The sequence below is a fragment of the Lissotriton helveticus genome, chromosome 3_1 (genome assembly GCF_964261635.1).
Source record: "Lissotriton helveticus chromosome 3_1, aLisHel1.1, whole genome shotgun sequence".
NCBI lineage: Eukaryota > Metazoa > Chordata > Amphibia > Caudata > Salamandridae > Lissotriton > Lissotriton helveticus.
The window spans coordinates 713,827,478-713,855,289 of NC_136061.1; the positions used below are offsets into that span (position 1 = coordinate 713,827,478).

The 27,812-nt window shown below is 47.4% G+C and overlaps 2 protein-coding genes across 3 annotated transcripts in view; both read left to right on the forward strand.

Moving 5' to 3' along the window:
- The window catches only part of PRRG4 (proline rich and Gla domain 4), a 297,426-nt gene that overhangs the window by 247,731 nt on the left and 21,883 nt on the right, over nucleotides 1-27,812 (forward strand). For both annotated transcript variants that reach the window (XM_078680854.1, XM_078680855.1), the window contains one exon: nucleotides 10,847-10,895. In XM_078680854.1, coding sequence (XP_078536980.1) covers nucleotides 10,847-10,895 — 49 coding nt within the window. The remainder of the gene's footprint in view (nucleotides 1-10,846; nucleotides 10,896-27,812) is intronic.
- On the forward strand, nucleotides 7,804-9,718 carry LOC144822878 (CYFIP-related Rac1 interactor B-like). The gene is made up of 2 exons (XM_078680853.1): nucleotides 7,804-8,066; nucleotides 8,150-9,718. The coding sequence occupies exons 1-2, from the start codon at nucleotides 8,015-8,017 to the stop codon at nucleotides 9,070-9,072; spliced, it is 975 nt and encodes a 324-aa protein (XP_078536979.1). The 5' UTR covers nucleotides 7,804-8,014; the 3' UTR covers nucleotides 9,073-9,718.

Below are 27,812 nucleotides of genomic sequence, written 5' to 3' on the forward strand. Positions count from 1 at the left end.
GATTTACTAGATGCGAGCAGTGGAGTGTATGGGAAATATATGCAGTGCAATGGTGAAATGTGAGATTAAAATTGGACCACGGTAGACCCAATATTTATTCCTGTCGACCATAACCCAAATTAAAAACAGTGCTAAAAACAGTTTCAACAGATAACTGTCTATAATAATTAAGGGCCATATGTAGGTAAAAGGCATTTACCGAATCGTAAATACCGAATTTTACCGATTCGGTATTTACAAATCGGTAAATGCCATGTAGGTAATTATTCGGTAACAATTACCGAATCGTTAAGATTCGGTAATTACCTTAAGGCCCATAGGAATCAATGGCAATTACCGAATCGGTAAATACCGATTCGGTACAATTACCGATTTGTCAAGAGTTACAGGGTGTCACTTTGACACCCTGTTGCACCCCTGATTCTGGCTTGTGTGCCATGTGGCACACATACATGCCCTGAGGGCATTGAAAACCGTGAAAAAAGCAATTTATTGCAATTTTTGCCTGAGGGCATGTATGTGTGTCACATGGCACAGGTGTACATGCACAGATGTGCATGTACACAGGAATTCGTTATTTATCATGCAATAGTATTTCATGTTAAATATCGAATTCCTAAGGGCCTGTGGCACTGTTTCCAGTGCCACCTACATCCCATATTACCGAATCTGTACATTTACTGATTCGGTAATTTACAGGTTCGGTAAATTTACAGAATCGGTAATTATCTGGGCCCCTACATGCTTCAAGCAGGCGCAGGGTTTTGACGCAGCATGGGCCCCAAAGTGACTGAGTGAAATCTTGTAGATTTCACTCAGCCACTTTTAGGAGGCGTTCCTGCGCCAGAATGTCCCCCCTGCGCAGGGACGTCTCCTTCTGGCGTAGGGATTTACAACGTGACGCATCTCCCAGATGCGTCACGTTGTAAGTACCCCACACCATGGCACATCTTTTGCGTCGCCGCTGCGTCACAAAAGTGACCAAACAGCGGCGTAAAAGGGGCGCAAGGGGTTTGGAAATCTGCCCCTAAGAATGGTTGGAAACAATACAACCTGATCACCTGATTAGTGGTGTGTACAATTTCTCCTCAGCGCTATTCGTGTATCTTGAGATATCTGAAAAAATATATATACAAAATGGCAACCTGAGAAATCAAGAAAAAAACACATGTTCTTTATACTTATAACTATAGTGGCAATGTATTGCCAGCTAGTTTACTCCATCTTAGGGCAACCATGGTTCTTTCTGACCTCGAATATTTGAGGGAACTACCTCACCCCACCTGGCAACAGCTCAGGGTAAAGGAGGCACCACTCTAAAAAAGGAAAAAGCATAACAACCCATCATTTTCTATCGTGCTCTGCCTATCCTTACATCTTATCGCTCATTATTCTAATTACAGTCCACACACAGACCTACCATCTCACTGTGGGTTGATGCCTTCTCATAAGTTGTTCTTACAGTGTTGTTAAATATGCTCGATTCATTCTTGGCATACTGCTCTGCCATGTCACTTTTAGTAATTATCACGGGTTCCTACAGCCACTAGACCCATAAGTGAGTGTGACAACAGCTCTGCATAGAATAGAATAGTATATTCATATACTCTATACTCCAACAGCCCTGTGCTAAATAGTATATTCATATAAACGCGGTACAAGTTCTGCGCAGTTTACTGATTGGTATGTATACAATAGTGCTCCGTTTGTGTTGAAATTTGAGCTATTAGGTACCAATTCACTGTCTTTCAACCTCTCTCAACCTCCCGTTTACTCTCACACCACTGCCTTTTCGGGGTGAATCATTGAATAATCCCTTATGTATTTAACTAGGAGACAGCGCGTTCTTAGTATTAAAGACACAACATTCACAGGGTGACCCATCATGCCGTTAAACCCCCTTTCCTCATTGCTATCTTGGTATGCGTCTCGCATTGTAACAAAGACAGGAAGTCTACAACAAAAGCAAGCGGAAATAACTGGAGAGCGCACTCGCTCACTGCTAAAAGGCGTTTACTGACAGCGTCTCCTCACCTGTCTGTCGGTACCTCGAGACGGTCCTCCGAGCCGTCGGGGAGGTACCGACTGCGAGGAGTCAATTCTATTATATCTCTAGGGCTGATTGTTTGTTTCAGGGACGTATGGCGCGCAACGGCGTAATGACGTCATCATACCGCATCCCAGTGCTTCTGGGAAATGTAGTGTATATGAAAGTATCTCAAATTTGTCGATATTGCTCGCCGATACTTAGTGAACATCACAGATCCTCAATAATTGACAGGCTTTGCTACTAATAAGGGATCTTCTATCTTAACTTACAATCCTACATGTTTTATACAAGTTCATCGAGGCACTAATACTCTGAAAGGTAATACATTAAAAGGTAATACTAATGCCCCTTTTGGGTGAACCACAGCATGACTCTGTCACATGCTACTTAGTCTTTATAGTCCCAGGTAGAGAAAAACATATCTGATCATTGGTCACTATAAATAATTTGTTTCTTGATTAGGAATTGGGATAGCCAAGTAAAGCTGACCTGTGAATTACAATACCCCCATTCATAAGCTGATGAGTGTTTCTATATATTGTCTGAACAGCAAAACACACAAGATGATGGACGGAATGTTGCACAATGGCAAACATTCACCCCCATTCACAGATCAGGGTTTAATCCATCGTTATTTTGCTCACCAAGCAACCCCAGTTCAGACATGGAAATATGCAAATCCGTCTTGACCCTGTGCCTCATGGGAACAGTCCAGACCGAACTGCCAAGCCATGTCTTCCCTGGACCGGAAGTTAAGTCCAGAAATAGCGGCAAACTCAGTGGGTAGACTCTCTACAGTGGGGGGTATTGACCTAATATCTTTAAGGTAAAGGAGCATGTCATCGGCCAAAATCAAAACCACATACATGCCATCTCCCAGTGGGTTCCCGCAGTCCTGGCCTTATACACGTAGATGATAAGCCAGAGGTACAAGTGCCAGAGAGAATAACAGAGGGGATAGTGGACAACCTTGGCAGGTCCCTCGCTGTATCGTGATGGGGTTAGATATGTGACAGCCTATACGCACTCTGGCCTTTGGGTTAGTATATATTATAATAAAGTAATCAAGCAGAGAAATCGGGTCCCAAGGCCATAGTGTCACAGTACTTTGAGTAGAAATGGCCACTCCAGGTAGTCAAATGCCTTATGAAGGTCTAGAACCATGCATCCCGATTAGGGGTGTTGAGACGGGGCATACTTAAGCACTCGGAAGAAGTGACGGATGTTCAACGATGTGTTTCGAGCAGGCACAAAACCATTTTTATCCAAGTGAACTAACTGTGGCACCAATGAGGCTAGGCGATCTGCCAGTATCTTCGCCAGTATTTCATAATCTGTGTTCAGTAACGCCAATGGGCAGTAAGCGCCCAATTCAAGGGGGTCCAGTCCTAGGCAGTATGATAAGGAGGGTGTCACTCAGTGTGGGTGGTAAGGATGCTCCAGTAAGGGCAGCATCAGATAGGGTTTTCAGGCGGGGTGTCAATTGCAAGGCATAAACTTTATAGAATTCGACCGGCAGGCCATCGGGCCCACGATCTGACTGGTAGACAGTTCATGGCTTGCTTCCCATATTTTGAATAAAATAATTTCCCTACTGAGTTCTTTTCTAGAGTCTGGGGAGACCTGGGCGAGTGGGACGGTGGAAAAGAAGTCGCTGATGGGGCTTGGGGAGTATAGAGGTATAGAGGTACGTGTTGTGCTGAATAAAGGCAGAGTAGATGTCCTTCTGTGAATGAGTTACATGGCCTGTGTCTGAGCGGATAGCCAGAATGGGGCATCTCTCTGTTTCCTGTTGTATCAGGCACACTAATAGAGTACCAGGGCGGTCAGTGTCCACCTGCCTGTGTTTAGCATGTTTTGCATAGTTTAAACATCAAGGTCTTCAAGGCTCAATAATTTACCCTCTAGTTGCGTTATTGTAGTAGTGAGGTGGCGGGGCATGTTGAGTGTGGTACCCATTCAGTGTCCCAAGATAGATACCTTGAATGCGTCCCATTCTACGAGGGGTGATGAGGCAGAGCCTGCATTAAAGTCAAAATACTCTTCTATGTTGGTGGCAATGGATGCTTGAAAAGGAGGGTCGTCTAGTGTTGAAGCCTGTAGCCTCCAAATGGGTATGGGTGGAGGCGAATGTTCCCAACATATCTGTAACTGGACAGTATTATGATTGGAATGTGTGCAACCAAAATAATCCGTATCGGTAATATGTGGGATAATATCTTGAGTGCAAAAAAATCTATTAATGCGAACATGGAGGTTATGTGTATGGGAATAATGGGAGTAAACCTTATTGGAGGGATTGTGATTTCGCCAGACATCTAGGAGTTCCCAGTGGTTTAGTCAAGATGTGAGAGTAGATGTATTGGGTGTGGCTACTGTGCAAGGTAGGGGCAGGAAGGAGCAATCACGGCTTAAATTTAAAACGCTATTGAAATCCCCACCCAGAGCATATCGCTCCAGCATTCAAACAGTGTAGTAAGTGAATGTAGGAATGGAGCCTAGTTCACATCTGGTGCATAGAACACTCCAAGCAGCAGACGGTGACCCCACCCCCTGAAAGAGCCCTCAACAAATATGTAGCATCTGTCAGGGTGTACCAGTGTATGGGTGGCAGCAAAAGGGACTCCCGCCAGGATCCAAATTAACACCCCTCGGGCATAGGAGGAGTAATTAGTGGAGAAACCTCCCTCGGCTTCTCCCCTGCATTCTAGAGGCTTGCAGGCTTGTGATGTGAGATTCCTGAATGTAAGCTATGGGTGGATTTCTTCGTTGGAGATATGAATAAATGGCATGGGGAAGGAGGGGGCATGGGGAAGAGAGAGCCCCTGTCCTCCTGGGCATAAGAGCATGTGTTTTAGTGAATTTATGCAAGTGCATTACATAGGTGCGAGGGGACAAAAATACAACGATATAACAATGATCAGGGAATGCCATTGAGAGCAGACATACAACAGGCATCCACCCAAACCAAGTAAGTGAGGAAAAAAACTGTGTGAAGCAACTGGTCAAGGGGTTATGCAAGTGAGGCAGGTGATGGATTAACTGTGGCTTCTCATAGTACCAAGCAGGCGTTGTAGTAGTCGTGGTGGCCACCCTGGTCCCCATTATAATGAGATGAGTAAGCCCAAGCGCAGCAGGGGTAACCCTCGGGTCTGCACGGGGAGGCAGGAATGAATATCAGTCAGGAGGTTGCGGTCTCATAGCAACTGACATAATCGAACATGAACTTAGATGAATCAAGTGGTGCAGATTGCTTGAACAAAACACAGAAACCCAATTGCACAACATATCAAATGAGATCATTAGAAGATTGAGGGGTCACCACAGGCATCCCGTCTGCACTTGGAGGGATACATCAGAGGTGAGAGAGCCACATTCATCTGAGGAGACGGGACCAGTATCATCTGTGCTAGACCACGGTGCATGTTCCTTGAAGTCAGCAGCCACCTGGAAGCCCTCCTCGAAATTCGGAGACCCATAGGATTATGGAGACGTCTGGCATAGCGGATGGGTACGTTTTTTGCGTTTCGTCTTCAGTGGTGTTGGCCCTTAGTGAGTCTCCGAGGCGGGATCAGTCTTGGCTAGACCGTTCTGCTCCATCCATGACCAAGCGTCCGCTGGGTCAGTGGAGAAGGAGGCCTTATCGTCATATTGTATACTGAGGCGTGCTGGGAAAAGAAGTGCATATTGGACATGGCGTTTCCTCAGCTTACGCTTCACCACCATAAATGAATGTCTTTTGCACTGGACGGCCAGTGTATAGTCCAGAAAGACCAGTATTTGGGCATTGTAGACTTTTTAGGTTGTCATTCTTATGAGCTTCTCTCCGGACAGTGTCCCTATCTCGATAATTCATGAGTTGAGCAACCAAAGGGCGAGGATTGGCGCCTTGCAGGGGCTACCATGTGGGGACCCAATAGCGAGTTCTACAGAGAAAAAAAGTGCCAATCGGTCAGCTGACATAAATTGTGTATGCAGGTGTCAATATAGGTTTCCACATCTGTGCCCTCCGCATCCTCGGAGATTCCTACTACCCGTATATTGCTGCATTTGGACCTCCTTTTAGCATCCTCTGCCCATTCCTCCAGGAATTGGACGATGTCCTGTAGCGTGGTAAGGTGTTTACATAGATCAGAGGTCTGTAGCTGAGGGGCCATGACCACCTGCTTTGTCGTGTGTACCCAGTCAGTTAACGTTTGTGGTCATCACGTAACAGAGAAAGGTCAGTGGCCACTGCATCAATTTTCACTTCCAGTAGGTGTGCAATTTTTCTATTGCCTCTGGTACGACATACAATTGGCCAGCAAAGTATTCTATGTCTGGCCATCAGAGGACCGCTGGGAGTCTGGGGGAGGTGAGGACGGATTAGGAGAATGTAACCACTTCACCAGTCATAGGCCGGACCACAGCACTGGCTTTCCCAGCAGAGTGCACAGCAATGAAGGCGCAAGTGCAGGCCCGCTTATGATTGCCAGGGAGAGGACCTGATCTTCACAGCAAGAGCAGCCCTGTGTACAAGTCCTACAGTTGTATGCTGAAGAGTGTCCGAGCAGGCGATCACCTAGTACGTGGTCTGTTTCGATGATGGGCTCTACTCACAGATCAGTTGGATATCCCAAAAGTGAACCTCACATATCCATTAATATGGGTATGCAGGAAGAACAAGGCTCAAATGGACACCTCACAAGGACGTAAGGATTCCACCAGCATTGAGTGCAACAATGTTTTAGAGTCCAATGGATACTGCAAGTGGGTGGAGAAGTCTCCTAGGTAGGCTAGGAAGTATATACGGCCCTCAGATCACTGCCAGTATTCCCAGGAGCTGGTGCAGGTACCTGGGCTGCCCATCAAGGCACAGCAATCATCAGCGGTCCGGTCCGGAGCACTGCAGTGTGAGATGATTAGGTGGTAGTCACTGCACGTGTCCAACACCCCCGCCTCAGGTCCACGTGTGTGGGGATAAAGAGGAGCGGGAACAAATAAGGCTGCAGGGAGTGTCTTCGCCCTTGCTGCAGAGTATGCTCCAGCGGCAGACCTCTGACCAAGTCTGCCCCTTCAGCAATTGCCAACGATAGTGGTCAGCTGCGTAAAGGTACGGGCCGCCCACCCTCCAGGAGCATGGCATGCAGGCCTCATGCAAAGCACTGGTAGAATCTAGGCAGTGAGCAGCGGGTGCTCACCGATACTAGTGGCTGAAGGGGCTCTGTAATGATGGGTCAGTAAATGCAACACGGTTCCGACTCACCGCAGACAGGAGAAGTAGGCTTTCCAGTGAAGTGAGACAATCATGGGTCATCAGCAGAATGTGCATCCTGGGCCTGAGCATCCTCGCAGGTGGCCTGACAGTGCAGGGTTCTCAATTTACGGTGGCAAGTGAGCGCTCCTCAGGACCAGTGTCAATCCACCATGGCTGCTACTGCTTGTACAAGTGAGTTGTGGGTCGGATGGCCATCCGTTTTAGCTGTCTAAACCAGGAAAGAGGGAGAAGTGGCACAGAGCCTCTCTAACATGCATCCGCCATGTTGCCCACCCAAGCCACGCCCCTGTAGTACAGTGGACTGGTGTGTGAACATTTATGCAATGAAGATTGAGGAGGCCCTTTGAATTTTAGTGGGTCGGTTGCCTTATAACTGGATTGTCAGAGGAAGTGTCTCCACTGAACTAGCTGCTGGTGTACATGCTGAAAATGTTTATCCCAAAACAGCTCCTATATCCATGTTGTGAGCCGGTATGGAGGGAAAAAAGTGGAGCACCATGAAGGAGGAGGATCCGTGCTGGAGTTTCCCCAGGGGCAGCTTTCCAGATCCCTAATCCAGCCGCGTATTTTTGATCCGCGAGTCCCCTGACCGTCTTAAGCACCTTCAGAGTCTTTTGACAGTCATTGCTACTTTTAAAGAATACATTTTGAAATCTTGCAGATAGTCGTGCACACAAAACTTCGGGACTGGCTTTAGGTTTGCTGGCATGGGTAATCTCATTAAGGTCCTAACCAGAGACATAGACCACAATGCAGCACATTTTTTCTTGGATTTTGAAAGTACCTTAACATGGGGAACCTTCTAAAAGTTTTGACTTGCACAGACCTTGAACAGGGGCCAAATTTTTTCCTTGATTTTGAAAATGCCAGATCAACAGAATTTGAGAAGGAGATCTACAATCAGGTGAATGTAGTGTTAAAAGATGCAGAGGGAATATTGGACGATTTACAGTCATACAGAGGTGCAGGCCATGAAATTCGACAGGCAATTCAGCATGCTACTGATGAAAAGTTGCAGGAGAAAGCATGGGGTGCTGTTATTCCTTTAGTTGGGAAACTAAAGAAATTCTATGAATTTTCACAAAGACTTGAAGCCGCACTGCGTGGTTTACTGGGAGCTTTGACAAGCACGCCGTATTCTCCTATGCAGCATCTAGAGCGAGAGCAGGCTCTTGCAAAACAGTTTGCAGAAATCCTCCATTTTACACTCCGATTTGACGAGTTGAAGATGACAAATCCGGCCATACAGAATGACTTCAGCTATTACAGAAGGACGTTAAGCCGTATGCGGATTAACAATGTTCCAGCAGAGGGAGAAAATGAAGTTAATAATGAAATGGCAAATAGAATGTCCTTATTTTATGCAGAGGCGACACCAATGCTGAAAACGTTCAGTGATGCGACAACAAAGTTTGTATCGGAAAACAAAAACTTACCTATAGAAAATACGACTGATTGTTTAAGCACCATGGCTAGTGTGTGCAAAGTGATGCTGGAAACGCCTGAGTACAGAAGTCGATTTGCAAGTGAAGAGACTGTGTCCTTCTGTCTGCGGGTAATGGTGGGTGTCATTATCCTGTATGACCATGTACATCCAGTGGGGGCTTTTGCAAAGACGTCAAAGATTGATATGAAAGGGTGCATCAAAGTACTTAAGGACCAACCTCCCAACAGTGTGGAAGGCCTTCTTAATGCTCTCAGGTACACAACGAAACATTTGAATGATGAAACTACCTCCAAGCAAATCAAATCGATGCTCCAATAACTAGGAACTGAGACTTTTACCTGCTGTAGACAGAAGACAGTATTCTGCAATCACTGATATGCACAGATTTTTTGCAAATGGCAACTAGTTTCTTGATCTTGACATACTTTGCCCCTTTGTCCTCATGTAAATCATCTTGTTTTTAAATGCGCTCATTCTTTTCTGTGCCAAAATCAATGACAAAAAAGTACATATGAACCCTGGAAAGCATTTCTTTTTATTTTTTTACTTTTCAGAATGGTCTTTGAAGTGGCAGCTATTTATGCATGACCTCTGAGTTCTTCTATACACTGGAGGATTCCGTGACTTGAACTTTGAACTCGCTTTTATTTTCAGGAAAAAAACGAATATTTAATATTGATTTCTCTGAATGGCAAACAGCCTATTTCTGGTATTTAAAACACGCCACTTGTTTTTCATTTTCTATTCAAGTATTTTCATGTGATAAGAGAAAAATATGAACAGATGTTTAAATTTACTGTTGTACGAAATGGTACTCAGCACAATGATTTTTTTAAATGAGTAAAATAGCAGTTTTGTTTTAAAAATCTTAGGTTTTGCGTTTAGAGTAATTTTCGTAAGGATGTATGTTATTTGTTTAACCTTTTAATGAGTAATATTAAATACTGTGATGTGTGTACTGGAATCACGTGTGCATGATCTTGTCAAATGGATGGCTGTGGATAAAGTATTAAAAAAAGTGGTCCACCATTCAGACATGTTGTTACTTTAGTTATTTTTGAAGCCGGACTGCTAAAGTAAGAGTCTTTTCTTCAGAAATATCATCACTAATAATCGCCATGTGCAGGGAGCTCTCTTCCAGTCTGTTTGTGTTTGTGGGGACGGGGAGCATTTCTGGACTTTTTATATCTGAGTTAGCCATGGTTTAAACTCATTGTGCTAATGCTATCAGAGGAGCTTTTAAATTAGGCAGTCCTTATGACGCTGTTCTACTAGCATTGGTCTGCCACAATGCTTTTGATGGTAGTGGGGTAAGCAGCAGCTCCGCCATGAAGATACATTAAATAGAATGAGTGATGGAACGTGAGAGAAGACAAAGCGTCTGCCAATTTTTTTGTGGCTGTCCCATTCCAGCCATACTCCTTACTCTCATTCCGGCATATCTATACCTCTGTCATTTCTTGTTCATCCTCACTTTCTTGTTTGATCATAACACTGACATAGGAGGGCATATGTTTGCAGTGAGCCTGTTACCTTGAATGATCTGCGTGTAATATTTGCATTATGATATCCAAATCTCAAATCAAAGATCTATGCTTTGCCTTCAAAGACCATGCTCACTGAAGGGACTATGCTTACTGAAAGTCTATGTCATGAGTGTCGTTTGAAACATACGATCTGTATACTTAATGATATGTGATGACTTTCTGTGCTAGCAGTAACATGTGCAAGGTGATCCATTTGGCCCGTAAAACATTATACAATTCAGGGCTTGTCCATTTGCAGACCTTTGTATAATTATTCTGAGGTCATCAGTCATCACTCTCAGACATGAAACAAGACTGCATCCAACACTTTAGGAACTGCTCTTCCGCCTCCTCTAAGCTGCAGATCCCAGGCTCTGCGTAACCGGTACGTCAGAGCTCTAAATGTTCTTACATGTCCAGCGTTTATATATCCGGGTCAAGGTGTGCATTTATTTTGCTGATGAAGCAGATTAATACACAAATGGAATCATTTAGGCTATATGTTATGTTTATGCACATATGGCATTGACATGACTATACTAATTAATATTTCCTTTCTTATGCAGACAAAGTTTTGGAGAGAATATTCAACGAAGGGTCCCTATGCTAAACCAGGTAAGGCCAGAAAACAATTTCCCATGCTTACTCTTTCAAGTGGAAGTGTTTGTAATACCGAAATGGGTTTGTTTCATTCAGCCCCACCTAATGTTCCTGCGTTCTTTAATGCTCAAATCTGAAAAGTGAAATATAACTTCCAGTAAATGATAATGCTCTTTTTTGGAAGTCTTGAGCCTTTTTTAGAGGCTTTAGCATGTGAAAGTGTGTTGAAGCAGAGGCATGTAAAATTACATTGAATGAGAATAGAGTGGTATTAGGTGTATGGAGGAAAAAGTTATATTAGTTCACGAGTGAGTGGAAGGTGTGAGTATAAGTCTAAAGATCCTTTCTGCAGCACTGTAAGGCTGGCAGGGCAAGCTTTTGGTGTTAGGGAGGGCGTCATTCCAATGCCAGGGAGCAAATTATGAGAAGACATGTTTGCAAGTATATCCTCTGTATACATTTTATATTTCAATTTCTAGATAGTTACCACCACCTTTGGTGGCAACCTAGGGCATTGAGAGTAACCTCATGCCATGTAAGAGGATATGTTTGGTACACCCTACCTGGTTATTAAACCGATTCTGGACCTTCATTTTACCATGCACCAACACACACACTAGATTTCCATGTTGGTTGGATAGAAAAAATCAGGATGTCAGTTTCACATGAACTCATGTCCCTCCGAGCAAGGGTGCAATGCCGCTAAACCACGTTTGTCACATTCCTTGAGACAACAGTGTGTATCAATGAAAACATCAGCACATTTCTATTATTTCAAAATGGAATATTTCACTACACATTTAAAATATACGGGCCTGCTTACAAAGTTGGCATATTTAGCCCTCTGTATGTTGTAAAACATTATTTGAACCATTGGAAACCTCATTTTAACAGGCACTGGCAAAGCATGTAGTCTTCACCTTTTGGACATTTTGGCTTTGCCAGTGCTGTTGGCTGATTTGTAATAACATATGCACCTGCTTGCATCATCATGCATGTGTTCATTTATGTCACCATGTATGATCATTCCTACGAAATGACTTGGTTATATTTTTTTCTTATTTACTGATCCAAGAAAATTGTAAGCCCCCTCCCTGTACCTTACATAAAATGTCGTTCTCACTACAGGCTTTAAAGCAGAGCTTGTTACAGAAATGAATTTGTTTTTCAAGGAGATTTGATAAATCAAGCCCTTCTTGGTAAGACAAATATTCTAGTTCTGGCTTGTCCAACGAGTAACACCAGATATGGGCCTTGCCCCATCCCCAGTGGAAAAGGTTAGAAATCTGGGGGGCATTTTTGACACAAAAAAAACCTCTCCTTTGAGAACCAGATAAATCAAATAGTTTCCTCAGTTTTCTTTCTTGTGAAGATCCTGAGAATTGTTTTATCCTACATTCCCTCTAATCTTCCAAAATTGATCATGTCAGCACAAATTGTGTCCAAATTGGACTATTGTAATGGATTCAATCAATCAAATATAACTTTATTTGATTGTTAAAAAGCAATCATAAAAGTATACATAAAAACATTTCATTAAAATACATTTCAATTCATTTTACAATCTCTCAGTGTTCTACATAAAAAAATTCATTAATGGCAAGGTTTCCGTTTTGTAACATCCTAATCTCATTAAAGTGCATTATATGATCATACTCTTTCTACTGCGCATCACTTTTTTCAGAAACAATGTAATTGTTTCAACACATAGATGGTTATCCAGGTATTGCATGCTTAACATAGCCAGACGGCACTGCCGAAAGCCCACCTCTCTCAATAGCGGCAATAGAAGGCTATGCCTAATCTGGTTATAGAATTTATAAAATAAAATAACATGCATTGTGCTTTGGGGGAAGCATCATCACAGCGGTAGAGCAGTAAATCTTGCATCCAATTATTTACTGTTGGAAAACTAACCAATCTGTGAAAAATTCCAAATCTAAAACGGGATAATAGAAATCTATCATAGTTATCGGGGACATACATCAAATATGGTTGAATATTAAAAGTTGTTAATAACATTTGATGTTGCAGGACAGTAGGTTTTAAAACCTCAGATGTAAGTCTTAAGGAATCCAAAAATGCCAGGCCCTCCTTTTTCAGGTCCTTACGTGACATGGCTGAGATAGTAAGGGGATTTAGAAAATAGTCTAACTTCCCAATATCCGTTACAAATTTACATACATAGCTCAGCCAAGGTATCCTCATTGCTCCTTCTAGTTTCAGAATATCTGTCAAAATATCTCTATTCAGCTTTGTCTCTTCTTCAGTCAACAGCCTGTGCCATAATAGCACAGGTTCAAGCTTGATGAGATCAGATATATAGGCAAGACCCAATTCTGCATGGCAGTTATAATTAGGAGTGCTCTTAGGAACTGCAAGGATAAACTTTAAAAAGGAGTTCTCAACTACCTGGATGGGCATAGGGTCTGCAAACCCCCATACCCCACTACCGTAACTTGCACCAGATACACATTTAGCTTTGTAGATTTTAATTAAATCCACCGGTGGTCTGGTGCCTAATTTCTTCGAGAAAGTCTTGAGGGCAGCCGTCGAGCGAACCATAGCAAGTTTTTTCGCTGCCACTGCCTGTCCCCATGACTCACTATGATTAAACAGTATGCCTAGGTAGGAAAATTGCTTAGTGGATTCAAGTTTCTGTCCTGCTATAAAAATGGCCCTTTTAGTTTTTAGGTGCCTGCCGCAGTGCATGGTGAAAGTTTTTGATGTATTTACTCTTAGACCCAACTCACTCATAAAGAGGGCAAAACTATCCCTCACGCGAGACTTGAGTACGAGACATTAGCACAGCATCGTCAGCGTACAAAAGCGCCGGGATTGGACGGCCGGCTACATATGGGGCATCTAGACTATTATTACACAGTGCTTTCTCCAAACCATTTATGTACAAGTTAAGAAGGAATGGGGCCAGGACACAGTCCTGCCTGACACCACTCCTGATTGGGATTTTGCCTGTGCGTTCCCCCTTCAGGCCATAACGGACGCGGGCTGAAGCGTCACTATAAAAACGTTCAAGATAATAAATAATATTTTCTTCAACCCCAAGTTGTCCCAACAATATCCATAGTTTGGAATGCACCACACAGTCGAATGCGGCCGAGAGGTCAACAAAGGCCAGGATCAAGTTCTCTTTCTTGGCCCTTGTGTACTTCCCGACTAGCATTAAAAGATTTAGGCCCTGTTCCACTGTTCCTAAGCCAGACCAAAAACCATATTGAAAATCAGATAAAACAGAATTATCCTCGGCCCAGACCAAGAGCCGGTCCAAGATTATTCGGCCCACTATTTTAGTGAATGAATCTAAAAGGGAGATGGGTCTATAACAACCCGGGTCATGTCTATCCCCCTTTTTATAGATGGGAACAATTGTAGATTCCACTCAGGTGGGCAAAAAATCTGAAACACAACTAGCATTAAGTACCTGGACCAGAAGGGGGCCCCACAGGGAAATGGTAGCTTTAAAAATATCTATAGGGACACCGTCCGGACCAGGGGCCTTCCCACCCTGACTTACATGCAAGGCTTTTTCGACCTCTTCTAGGGTGAACATTAAGTTTCTTGAGGTGGAGTGGGCAATAGAGACAGAAGAAGGACTCATCAGTCCCTCACCCGGATAAACTTAAAAAAAATGGCCAATCCAATCCGATTCAGGAATTGCAATCTCTAGTCTGGGACCAACCTCTTCTCTAAGAAAGGGAGTTCTGATAATCTTCCAGAAGCCCGCACTATCGTTCCTACCTGAAGCTAGATGCAGGGCTTCCCAAGCTTCTACTTTTAGCTTGTTCTTTCTGTTTTTTATAGCGATTTTATACTCTTTCCTCAGTCTACTAATTTCCTCAGCACACCTAGGTTTCTTATTCAATTCTTTCTTTAGTAGTGCATAAGCTCTAGTGCAACTAGAGTCAAATCCTCCTCCTTTTTGTTTGGCATTTTTACACTGTCTCATAAGGGAGGTCTTAATTTCATTAGAAATAGTGAGGAAAGCTGCAAGGAGCATTTCGGGTGTCGAATCTTCCCTCAAACAAATCGCTAGCTCCGATGTGCCTTTACCAATTATTCTGTTTAGTATTTCAGTTTGATCCACCATAGCCCATCTTAACGAATAACCATTTGTGCTACCGATAGACAGATTTTCATCCACACTGTCCCTTTCTATTTTACGTGTTAAGGTAGACTTCTTTGGGATCAGAATGGTTACACAGAGCGGAAAGTGGTCACTTAACGCAATATCTGAGACCTTAAAAGAGTAAACTCTATTTGCGTGCTTATTTGTTACAAGAGCATAATCAATAATAGAAGAACAACCCCTCCCATTAAATGTTGGGGATAGGGAAGATGGTATCATACTAACTTCGTTTGCAAATCCCAAATCAAATTTACCAAGCAATTCATTAAATTGTTCACCCGAGACAGAATGATTGAAGTGTGACTGGCAAATGCCAGCTTCCCGTGTCATTCCACACCTGTTATCATCCATCATGTTACACAAAACACAATTAAAATCTCCTAAAAAGAGTATCATCAAATCATGTCTAAAAACCTTATCCTGTAAAGACAGTGCTTTGCCCAATTTTTTGAAGACATTAGATACATCAGCAAGGGGAATATTATTATATAGATTGAACAGGGCAATTGGAATATCAGAAGCCAAAACAAGTATCAAGAGTTGGAAATAGATATCTTTAACAGGCTCTGTGACCCTTATTATATTCAACTTATTGGACAAATAAATGCTCAATCCCCCCTTTGCTCTTCCATGTATTACCTCCACAGCTGGGGTATGGAAGGTCTTAAAACCATCAAGATGGACCGGATCCCTACTCCATGTTTCTTGGAGGCAAATTAAATCTTGAGTAAGGATAAAGTCCTGCCAGAGTGGATTACCAATTTTAGATTTAATGCTGGCAATGTTCCAAGAGGAAACACTGCATAACGGGGGGACCAGTGGGGAGAAACAGGAGCGACAGCAATAGGACTATGATCTACAGATAAGGTCACAGTCCTATGCTCACTCCCTATCTCTAACTCCGTTTCCCGAACCTCCAGGCCTCCTATGGAGCCCTCAACCTCTATCCTGTTAGGAACTTTCCCCCTACCTACTTTTAGATTTTCCCCATGTCTAACAGCAGACATAAGGTCAGCTGCTATGCCTGGGGGATTTTGTAGGGTATCTAACTGTAGTCAATCATTATTATCTAGTCCGCTAAGGATGTCAAAGGGATTAAATGTTGGAATAACATATCTTTCTCCCATTTGACCCCCCTGATGTAAGAGTGGACGAGGGGGACCTAAACACCTAATCTGCCGCGGGGGGCAATAGAAAAAACCGAGGGGGAGGATGTTAACAAAATCAGGATCAACAGACCCAGGACAACCCCTCTCGATTATATTATGAACCAGCATAGGTGACTGGAATGTAAAAATTACACAGTCTCCGCTCAGTGATTTATTTGACATACCCACCCAGCTCACTCTTCTGGCCATTTTAAATTCAGAAAACAAAGAGTTACTGGGTCCAAGCTTAGTAGATAAAAAATGGAGAGATTTGTTCCTCAAAGTTGACCAATGTTCGAAGACATTGGGGGGAGGGGAGGAACATCAGCTAGCACCACTGTATATGGCAGTGCTTCATGAGGTAGATTTAAAATAGGTAAGGTTGAAATTACATTGGCCTCTCTATTATCCTCTACTCTTCTTATTTGTCTTACATTCTCGTTAGTATTCATTTGGACAGGACCAGATGGACCAGGTGCATTAGGTCCGATATTACCCCTTGACTCTGTAGGCTCCAGTCGTCCGTTAGCATCACTATTTTTGGGCTGAGTTTGAGTTACTGGAACCCTTGATGTATTATTAAGCATTCCATTTAAGTCCTTAAAAATTGGTAATATGGGGATTAATTTGTCCTGAATAGGCTTTTGATTACTAACAAGCTTTTCCTCCATATTAGTTACCCTGGTTTCTATATTCGTAACTTTTAAACGGATAGGCTCTAGAAGGGTTGTCAAAAGTGTCTCCATTCTTCCCCAAAATCACTCCTCAGCTGCTTGATTGCTTATGCTACTTGAAGGAAAAATACTCTCTGTCTGACTGTTACTATTTTTTCCTTTTATTCCAGTTGGTTTTACAGGAATTTTTCGCTGTTTATGGCCGACATTTCCTTTAGCATTTTTTGCGAGTAACCCTTCCTTATTAATGTGTTTTAACTTACGTCTTGCCTTCTGCCCTCTAGTCGTTACATGCGGACTATCATTATTAACACTTGACATTGGGACAGAAACCAGGCTAGAAGGTGTGTCAAACCCCAACTTTTCAGTAAGGTCCTCAATCAAAAGTGGAGGCTCAGAGGTTACATTCCTCGGGGAAATTGTCGGTGTCATAGATAGCCTCGTTAGAGAGGGAAAGGGTTCAGATGGCATATTACCCATGGCAGACATGATATCATGCGTTAGTAAGATAGGTTGAGCCCCCAGCAAGCCCACAAAAGAAGGTGCTAATATCGAGTCCTGGGAATTTATAGTGAACATCGATATGTTAGTAGCAGGCAAATGGGGAAGCGTACCAGCTGGAAGGGAGAGGCGCCTTTCTGTGCTTTCAATGGCAGACGCGACTACCCCTATAGTTTTTTGCAGCATTCGATCAATTGCTGTCAGACTAGGAAGAGGAGATTTTGACACTACCCTTTGCTTTGTAACAGGGGCAGACTGTATGGGAATATTCTTACCCATAATTTGGCACTGAGATTTACAGGAAAATCCTTGATTAATATGAGAAACAATACAACAGTACTAAGATTCACAGAAAGAATTCATGCACTAAGGTACAGAAAGATGGGTTCTTATTAAAAAGTAAAATTAAATTTTGATAAAGTATTGCCAGTTGTACCTGATAAAAAGGTGACTGTTTAACACCAAGAAAACATTAACAGATTAGCTTGTTAAGTACTGGGACTATGGACCAAGGGGGGGTGGCCCAGCCCAGCCTCTCCCGGCCCCGAACGGCCCGTCCTTTGCCCGGGCTTAGCCTGGCACGGCCCACGCGCGGAACCGCGACGCGGGGGCTCTGCTCAGTTTTAAGCGCCTCCTGGCGCGGGATGGTCGGTGGCGGCTTCCTGCCGCTTGTGCTCCTGGGCAATGTAGTCCCCCCCTCTCTGCGGCCGTGCAGGTGTGGAAAAGAGCTACGGCGGCGGGGGGGGGAGACACGAGACCTGAGCCAGGAGCTGTTATGGCGGAGGAAGGAGCAGCGCGGGATCAAGAAGGGCGGTGGCAGGTAGATTCAATGTGCCCCCAAAGTCAAAGTCAGCATAGGCTTACAACAAAAAATGGTATCTGAACTTCAGACCCTACAAAATGCTGCAGGCCGTTTCATTTTTAGCCTCCACAAATTTCATTCAACTTCCATGGCATTGATCCAACTGCACTGGCTACCTATGAAGAAAAGGAAATTCAAGGCCTTGTGCACTACCTTCAAGGCACTACACAGTTGCCTAGTTGCCCGTAGGCAGCGTTTTCGCTAGTATTCACCTACTAGACTGTTATGTTCTTCAGGCTTGAAAAATATTGAGATGCTCAGGTTCAGGCTTGCACGTTGGGGCATTAAAAGCTTTGTGATCTTTACCGCTAAAATTTGGAACTCCCTCTCCTTTGAATTGAAAAACTTCCAGACCCTTTTTTTAGAAAAGCATTGAAAAGTGTCTCTTCTAATCTAGAGACCACACTGTATCCATCCTGCTTCACTAATCGCCCTCACGCATCGCAGTGCCAAAACACTTTAGGGTATACAAGCGTTATATAAAACTTTAAATTATAAGCTTTTTTTCAAATTCAAATAATTATACAAACATTGAAAAGTGTGTATTGAAGATGAAAATGTGCAAATGTGCAAATTTGCATATCTCATAATTTCCAAAAGATATTTAAAGCAGTTGCATGACACAACCATGCATGCCTTAACCACATATGCATAAACAATGTGGTCTGAACCACAACTGTGTCTTTACCACACATGCATTTACAATTAATTTCATTGTAAAGGAAATTGGTAAAGGGATATGTGTGGTAAAGTGCACACCCCGGCCCCCCTGCCCTGGGCCCTAAAACCCGATACCCCAGCCCTGCAATCCACCCGCCCTAAAAGCCACCCCAACTACCCTTGAGCCATAAAACTCAGCCCACTCCTCAAAAAACGACCCCAACCCCAGCTACCCACCCTGAACCCTAAAACTGAACCACAGCACTGAAAACTGTTACTTCCCCTGCTGCCCTGAGCCCTAAAAGCCTGCCCCAGCCATAAAAACAATCCCAACCTCCCCACCCCACCCTGAACCCTAAAATCCGGCACCTGCCCAAAACACAACCACAACCCTAGCCCCCGCCCTGAGCCCTAACACTGACCCCCAGCCCTAAAAACTGCCCCCCCACCCTGAGCTCTACAACCCGACCACCAGCCCTAAAAACTGCCCCAAGCCCTAAAACTGCCCCCTGCCCTAAAACACAACTTCCCTAAAAACCCGGCCCTAGCCCCACTTACCAGGCTGCGTCCCAGTCCTTCCTCTCCCGATCCTTCCTGTCCCTCTCCCTGCCAATCCGCACATATATTCTGCAGACTGCCTTAACCACGCACATGCATGGTTAGTGCATTTGCGTGGTTAAGGCAAGCATTGTTCTGCTTGCATTGAAATGGAACGCATGGCTCAGCCCGCGTTGTAAATGCCATTTTCCATTTAAAGCAAATATTTGAGCTACAGCTGGTATGTAATTGCCCCTGTAGAGGCATTCCATATTGACAAAGCCTTTTTTACATTACTGCTAGCGATCACTGTTGCTAATCTTGCATATGGTGGCCACCAATGTGATCTTGTCTGATTTGGTCATTATTACAACGCTAATGACATCAGTAGCTTGAGATGATTGTTATTAAACATAAGTAGCTCTTATTGCCGACAAGGTTGGAGACCCCTGTATCTAGTTCCACGTTCCATCTGCTCTCCACATTTAGAACAAAGAATAGCTACTGCACATGTAAAGCTTTACAGCACCATCTCTTACTTCTAAATAAGCATTGTCAAAGTCAATAGGTCTCGCCTATTGGAGATCTATTGGCCACGTCAAAGTTATTTTTGACATGGCCAATAGATCTCCTATAGATCTCCTATAGGCGTTATACAGCAGTGTGAACTCTGCAAGTCATCAGTAGATTTCAGCTGTTAGCATACAGGAGATAATTGGTTAAAATTGGGTTGGATACTGCTTACATTCTACAGTGTCATACACAGGGGAAGCAGGTTTTTCAAAAAAGCATCAAAACAACTTTTCATGATGTATGTAATTATTCTTATACAAAAATACAATGAGTGCTTGTAGAATCTTCACACAGAGAAGTAAGAATGCAGCGTGAGACTTGAATGAAGATTAAATCTAGGTTTATTGGTAAGGTGTAAGAAAGACCCATGCATGCCACAGCCAGTCCCATTCAAGTTTACAACCTCCAGCATTTGAACAAGAACATTCCAACACCAAGGCAACATAGAATGTAGATTAGTCACAGTGTGGTAACCAAGACACTGCAGTCCCATGACATCAGAGGCAAGTCAGATGCCACACACCTTTCCACCATAACCACAAAGAGAAAGAAATATATAAGAACACAAAAAAAATTAAGAAACATAGTCATTCAAATAACGAGGTTTCACAACAACCCATGAAAAAATGTGTGGGTTAACAAAAGATTCAGGAACAGGACCAGAGGATCTTTCTTTATTCAAACCAGCAACAGCACACACACTAACCCTACTCAAATTCCAAATTCTGTGATCCTGAGTCCTTACAGCATTCTTGAAAACCTTAACCACACTTATGGGTTTAGAGAATTTAACTTTGTGACCTGGAAGTTTGATAACCACCAAGTCACCAACATTTACCACAGTTTCTTTAGCAGATTTTCTTAAATCAAAATGTTTCTTTCTGGTAAAACATTTGTTCTCCTCCTTCCTACGCCATTGCATATTAAACTTTTGAGGAGAGGAAGAAAATACTGATTCTACAAGATCCCTAACCCATGAGGGTTCACACAGGGTACGAGGAGCCCTTCCCCTAAAAAGAACAAAAGGAGATTCACCAGTGAAAGTGTGAGGAGTTATCCTATAGTTCTCTATTTTCTTAAGAACTTGCTCCTTCCAGTTCAGACCAGAGTTCTGGGCCCATGAGATGGTCTCCATAATCACCCTGTTAAACCTCACAACCATTCCATTGGATTCCGGGTGAAAAAAGAGAGCACCCCTTATGTTTAATGCCTCTGTTTTTCAAAAAGGTCTCCATTTCCTTCTAGACTAATTGGACTCCATTATCAGTGAGAATACAGTCAGGATAGCCTTCTCTGGCAATAAGAGCTTTCAAGAATCTTATCAATTGAATAGTCTCGATACAGGATGTAAAGTGTATCTCAGGCCACCTAGAATATAAATCAAGGAGTACAAAAATATATATCTGCTGACCATTTGAATGGACAGGACACACAATGTTAAAAGCAACCTCCTGGGGGCGTGGCCAAGATGGCGGCTTGAACGGACGGGGATCGAGAGGCTCCCCGGCCCTAAGCCCTAATATCACGTTCTCTCTAGCTGCCACCCCCAATACACCTGCCTAAATCAAGCTTGCACCTCTCTGCTACCCCGGGGCTCTGCCGGCCGAGTCCTTCTGGGCTACTAATCACCTGTGCCCCCGCTTTCCCGGCCGCCGGAGAGGGCAGCGCAACGGCGACGAAGGTTTGAGCCCTTCCGCCGCGTGGTCGCACTGTGGAGGCTGCAGGCGCCGGACCGGAGCGCCGTGGGAGCACATACCGGAGGGCGGAGAGACGAACTCGGCGGCCGAGTGTGATCGCCGGAGGTCACAGAGCGCCCTGGACCCCTCCGGACACAGCACGTCCCGCCGGGGGACTCCCGGCAAATCCAGGCCCCGGCGTGGGCCTACCAGGCGGCCGACCGCGACCAGCCCCGACGGACTTACAGCGCCCACACCCTACAGGTATCGTCCCTGCTCTACTTAGGGACCACGGGCCGGACCTTTTGTGACCCGGCGATCGCTGACGGCCTGCAACCTCCGCTGCTGACGCGACCGGTGCACCGGCGAGGAGGGCTAGAGCCCCTCCGCCGTGCGCCTACACCTCGGCGGCTGCAGGCGCGGACCGGGTTGCAGGGCCCGCAAGCAGCTACCCACGAGGAGGCGACCGGGGCATCTAGCGGCGGAGTACCTGGGGTTCAGTGCTCCCGGCCTCTCCCGGGCCGACCGTGCCCTGCCATCAGCCGACCATCGATCCCGGGCCCCGGCGTGGGCCTTCAGACGCATGATCGCGCCTTCTCTTATCGGGCCTACGGGTCCTTGAACTGCACAGGACACCGGCCTCCGGTCTTGTAGGGTGCCGCTGATTTTTCCCCGCCTCATCAGCAGCCTCTGGGGGAAGCGCGCCGGGATCGGCGACTCCGCCCCCTCGGGGCCTTAGGCTCTCCCGCGGAAGCCCCTTGGAGCAATTTAGGCCCCGGCGTGGGCCTACCGGGCGGTGGCACGGGACCAGCCCCATCGCCCCCTCAGAGCCATACAGCGGGCGGGGCCCCGGTCGCACCCCCCCACAACCCACCGGAACTCCTCTCACGCCTCAGATCTCTGGCGGGGGGATCCTGCCTGTGCTAGGGCCTGCTCGCCCCGGCCCCTCCGCGACCTGCGAGCCCCGCCAGAGGCCTCCTGCCACTCTGCGCCCCGGTCGGGGAGCTCTCCGTCCATCGCACCATCCATAGATATCCCACTGGGCGGCGTCGGTCCGCCGCCGGGAGGGCCCCGGAGCCCCCCCCGCCCCCTGGCCTGCCGGCGGAGAGGAACACCGGCACCTTGGGATGCCATCCTGTTGCACATCTCCACGTTGGTGACGGCCCCCTGGACGAGGGGCGTAAGGTGAGCGGCGCCCAGCGATCTAGCCTACCGACTACTCTCCCCCCCCCCCCCGGGGATCCCTGCACTCCTTGCTGGGTGGCTCTCAACCGCTGCGGTAGGTGAAGCAGCCCTGCTGGACGCTACCCTGAACCCTCACCCACCTGACCCGTCAATTCCGGCTTCCTCCCGGCTGCCTGCTGTTCCCTACATTGGGGCCACCTGTGAACCTCTCCGCGGCAACCGGCCCACGAGATCTTCCTTCAGCTGTTGCCGGGGCGCTGCTCCCCGGTCTGGCGCCTGCACGCTCTTCCTGACCCCGCGCTGCTCATCCTCCATCAGACATAACCTAGCTCGGCGCCGCATGGTGGCCCTAGCCCATCTACTCTGGTCACCTCTACCCTCATTTCCTCACTAGCTACTACGCACTCTGAGTGCCACACCTGCTGCGCCCCACGAAAGACTCTTCCTCCAGACCGCCGTCCCCGGACCGGCTCGCGGAGCTTCTCCTCGACCCTTCGCTTGACCCGGGGCTGACTCTTGAACACCCGCTACTCCTCCCGGTTGGTTTCGTCTACGGTACCGGGCGATCACTCGACAGCTCCCGGCGACGCCCGCTGGCTGGTCCCTCGCCCCGCTCCGGACATCATGACGCACTCCAGTCGCAAAGGGACCCGGAATGTTGTGGAACTCATGCATAAAGCAGCGTCGAAGGGAGACAAGACCCAGCCACAGTCCTCCCCGAAACCCCCCGCGAGCCCTCAAGCGCCCGATGACGACTCCGCTCCAATCACGAAGGCCTTCCTGGCCTCCCTCTTCAACACACTGCGAGAGGACTTCCAAACTCTAAAGCAGGACCTGGCTGGGGAGCAACGCGAGCTCCGTCATGACCTTGATGGCCTGGGTGAGCGGGTGGCCTCTCTGGAGGAAGCTGATCAGTCCCGCAGTGGGGAGGTGGAGAGACTCCAGCAGGAAATCTTGCGACTTCAGGATCAACAGGTGGACTTACAGTCGCACTCTGAGGACTTAGAGAACCGCTCCAGGCGGAATAACATACGGGTCAGGGGTGTTCCGTTGAAGGCTGAAAAGGACAACGTGACCAGTTACCTTCAAGACCTATTCAGAGACATCCTGGGTGAACCGAGCGACTTTGAGATCCGAATCGACAGGGCGCACAGGGTAGGCATGGCACGCAGAGCACCTGCGCCGCCTCCGGACATTCTAGCGTTCCTCCCGGACTTTCCCCTGAAGGAACGCATCCTTAGAGAGGCCAGGAAAGCACAGCCCATCAGATTTCGCGATGACCCCGTGGCCCTCTTTCAAGATCTCTCTAACATCACCCTACAAAAACGTAAGTCCTTCAGACCTGCGACGAACTTCCTGCGGGACGCCGGGGTACCCTACTCCTGGGGCCACCCGTTCCGTCTGATCTTTAAGTGGAACGGCTCCCTCCACCAGCTTCGATCACTCCGCGACACTTGCACCCTGCTTGGGCTCGATGTGCCGGAGGGTTCGGCCTCCAGAGGCGCCTCTCCATCCCGGTCGCAAGGGGACCCACCTCGCCCTACGGGAGACGGCTGGCAGACGGTCCGCAGGAGGAGAACACCGAGAAACATCTCGAAACCTGACCCGATCACGGTCGCCCAGGAACGAGAAGCGGCAGTACAAGAAGTGGCAGATAACACAGCACCTGACCTGTAGAGCATTGACCTTTTGACCTTTGACCACTCCGGGGGTGCTCTCCCACCCATGCATGGCTTAAATGGGGTCGGGCCGGGGAGCCGCCAACTGGACTGCAACCATGGTACCCCTTTCTTTGACTTTCTACGGACCTGTGCCCTGCACGACTAGGCCCGAGACTTTTACCGGTTTCTGTTGGGGGGGTTGTTCTGGGAGGGGGTGGGGAAGTTGGGGAATGGGGGTTCAATATTGGAGGGGGGTTGGGTTGGTCCACTCTGTTGGGGTTAGGGTGGCCACGGAAGGGAGGGGATTGTTGGGGGGGACCAGTACGCCAAGGGATCTTTGCACATACCAGAGTTTGCCCACGTTTTCCACCACTGCGCAGCGCCCTGCACCACTGAGCCCATTCGCCCCTGTGTGCCCCGGCGATGGCTGACACGCTCAAAATCCTGTCTCTTAACGTTAAGGGACTCAATAACCCAATTAAGCGCAGGGCTATCATCTCCTACCTAGAGAATTCTGAAGCCGACATCTGCCTGCTGCAAGAAACCCACCTCCTGGCCAAGGACTGGCACCGGCTGCGCTCCCGCGCTTTCCCACAGCAACTTTTCTCCTCTCTCCCATCAAAGAAGGCTGGGGTGGCTATACTCATATCGCGACGCTTCAAGGGCAAGGTAGGGGCCAAAATAGGGGAAATAAAGGGACGCCTTCTAGCCCACGCTTTCCTGATAGGCAACACCACCTACGCGATTGGCTCCATCTACTCCCCCAATACAGGTCAGGAACTTTTCTTGCTATCCGCATTCTCAGAAACGTTTCAAGCACCCCACACATACATGCTCCTAGGGGGGGACCTTAACCTCGTCATGGACACAGTCAAGGATAGATCGGGGCACCGTTACGGAGACACGGGGGCGATTTCGCAGAAGGGCACTACTTGGTTGCATGATAGGGACATTTCGGACCTTTGGAGACACGCACACCCACTTACCACGCAATACACATTCTATTCCCACGTACACCACACTTACGCACGCATAGACCACTTCCTGGGCTCATCGTCCCTCATTCCCCACGTCACCGCAGTGTCAATTGTCCCGGCTGCCCTCTCCGACCATCAAGCAGTGGAACTGACGCTTAACGTACCCAGTTCGCCGCGCGCTCCGGGGTCGTGGAGGCTTAACGAAACCCTCTTACAAAAACCGGCGGTAGCCCGCCAACTTCATAAATGCATCTCAGACTATTTAGCCACCAACGACACCCCTGATGTGTCGATGTCGTCCTTGTGGGGAGCTTTGAAAGCTGTTGTTAGGGGAGAGCTGATAGCGATATCAGCCGCAGACGCCAAACTTCGCAAAGAAAAAAGGAGTGACCTCTCGGACAAGGTCGCGGAGCTGGAGAGAGTTCACAGCCGCACCGGCGCCCCAAGAATCTGGCGCCAACTTAAAGCCGCCCGGGCTCAGCTGGCTAGCCTCGACACCGACAGGGCAGAATTTGCCGCTCTTCGCCTCCGTCACACGTACTACGTGGGGGGCAATCGCACCGGCCGGCTTCTAGCCAGCGCCTTGAAAGCCAAACTCCAACGCTCCAAAATCACGTCGCTGCTAGACGACGCCGGCGATGCGGTTACCGAAGATGCACAGATCGCTTCGGCCTTTCGCTCCTACTATGCCTCTCTATATAGCACGGATGAGACGTCACCGACAGCCATTGACGAATACCTGCAATCGGCCGATATTACGCCGTTGTGCCCGGCAAGCGTGGAAACTCTTGACGCCCCCATTCGCCCCGACGAGATCCTCGCTGCCATTGCACGCCTTCGTCCGCTTAAATCCCCGGGCCCTGACGGCTTCTCATCGGGCTTTTATAAATCCTTCGGCCATGTCTTAGCGCCTGTCCTCGCCAGGCTATTTAATTCCTTTGAAGGGCCGAGCTCCATCCCGCCCGATATGCTTGCAGCCGACATTGTGGTCCTGCCTAAGCCGGGCAAACCCCTAACGCACTGCTCTGCATTCCGCCCCATTTCCTTACTCAATCTAGATCTGAAGCTATTTACGGGAGTATTGGCGGCTCGCCTGGGCCCCTGCCTCCCGGGCATCCTCGAACCAGACCAATCGGGCTTTGTCCCGAATCGCCAGTGCAGTGACAATACCAAAAGACTCCTGCACCTCGTGGACAAAGCTCATTTCCAGGTCTCCGACTCTGCCCTATTAGCCATCGATGCAGAGAAGGCTTTCGACCGTGTCGACTGGACCTACCTGCAAGCTGTGCTGCGGCGCTACCACCTTGGCGACCGGTTTCAGGCCTGGGTCGCGAGCTGCTACCACCGCCCGTTGGCACGTGTCCGGCTGGGTGGCCTCAAGTCCGACCCCTTCGAGATACAGAGAGGAACCCGTCAGGGGTGTCCCCTCTCACCCCTCCTATTTGCTCTATACGTGGAGCCCTTAGCGCAGAAAATTCGCGACAATCCCCACATTATAGGAATGTCTTTCGGCAACGAACCCCACGTGGTGGGACTGTACGCAGACGACATAATCGCCGCTTTAGACCGCCCATCTAGTTCCATACCGGCGCTTTTGGCGGAGCTGGAGCGATTCGGCGAGGTGTCCGGTTTCAAGGTCAACCAGGGGAAATCCCTGATTCTGCCCCTTGGCAGCCATGCTCTTCCCAACATCCCACCGCCTAACTTCGGGTGTCAACTGCGGTCCACCACTCGACTGCCATACCTGGGGATTACCCTGACCTCCTCCACGATCTCGACGATTAATCACAACTACTCTACCTTATCATCCCAGATCCGGGCTGATCTCGCGCGTTGGTCAAAGCAGCCTCTCTCCTTACTCGGGAGGATCGCGGCGATAAAGATGTCGGTCCTACCCAAAATATTATACGTCTTTCAGACTCTCCCAGTGTCGCCGCCGATGGGAATGCTAGCTGACCTCCAACATGACCTTCACCAATTTGTGTGGGAGAGGAAGCGCGCCAGACTTCATCGACGAATAGCGCACAGGACTGTAGACGAGGGCGGCCTCGGGATCCCAAACCTGCTGCAATACTTTCAGGCCTCGCAAATTCGATATCTGGTGGAGTGGTACCGGCCCGAATCAGAGAAGAGATGGCTCTTTCAGGACAGGGCCATGGCACAGTCCTCCCTGTGGAAGATACCGTTTCTTGCTCGCCAGCACAGACCCCGTTATCTCCTCCGCTCCCCTATCACCCGGACCACTATGGCAGCCTGGGACATGGTAGCGGTCAAACGGGGCCTTACGACCTTCCCGTCCCCACTTACCCCGCTCTTTGACAACCCCGCATT

Coding starts and splice junctions, on each gene's coding strand:
- LOC144822878 (XM_078680853.1), top strand. CDS start 8,015: ATGGGTAATCTCATTAAGGTCCTAACCAGAGACATAGACCACAATGCA. Junction 8,067..8,149: donor CATAGACCACAATGCAGCAC/ATTTTTTCTTGG, acceptor AACAGGGGCCAA/ATTTTTTCCTTGATTTTGAA.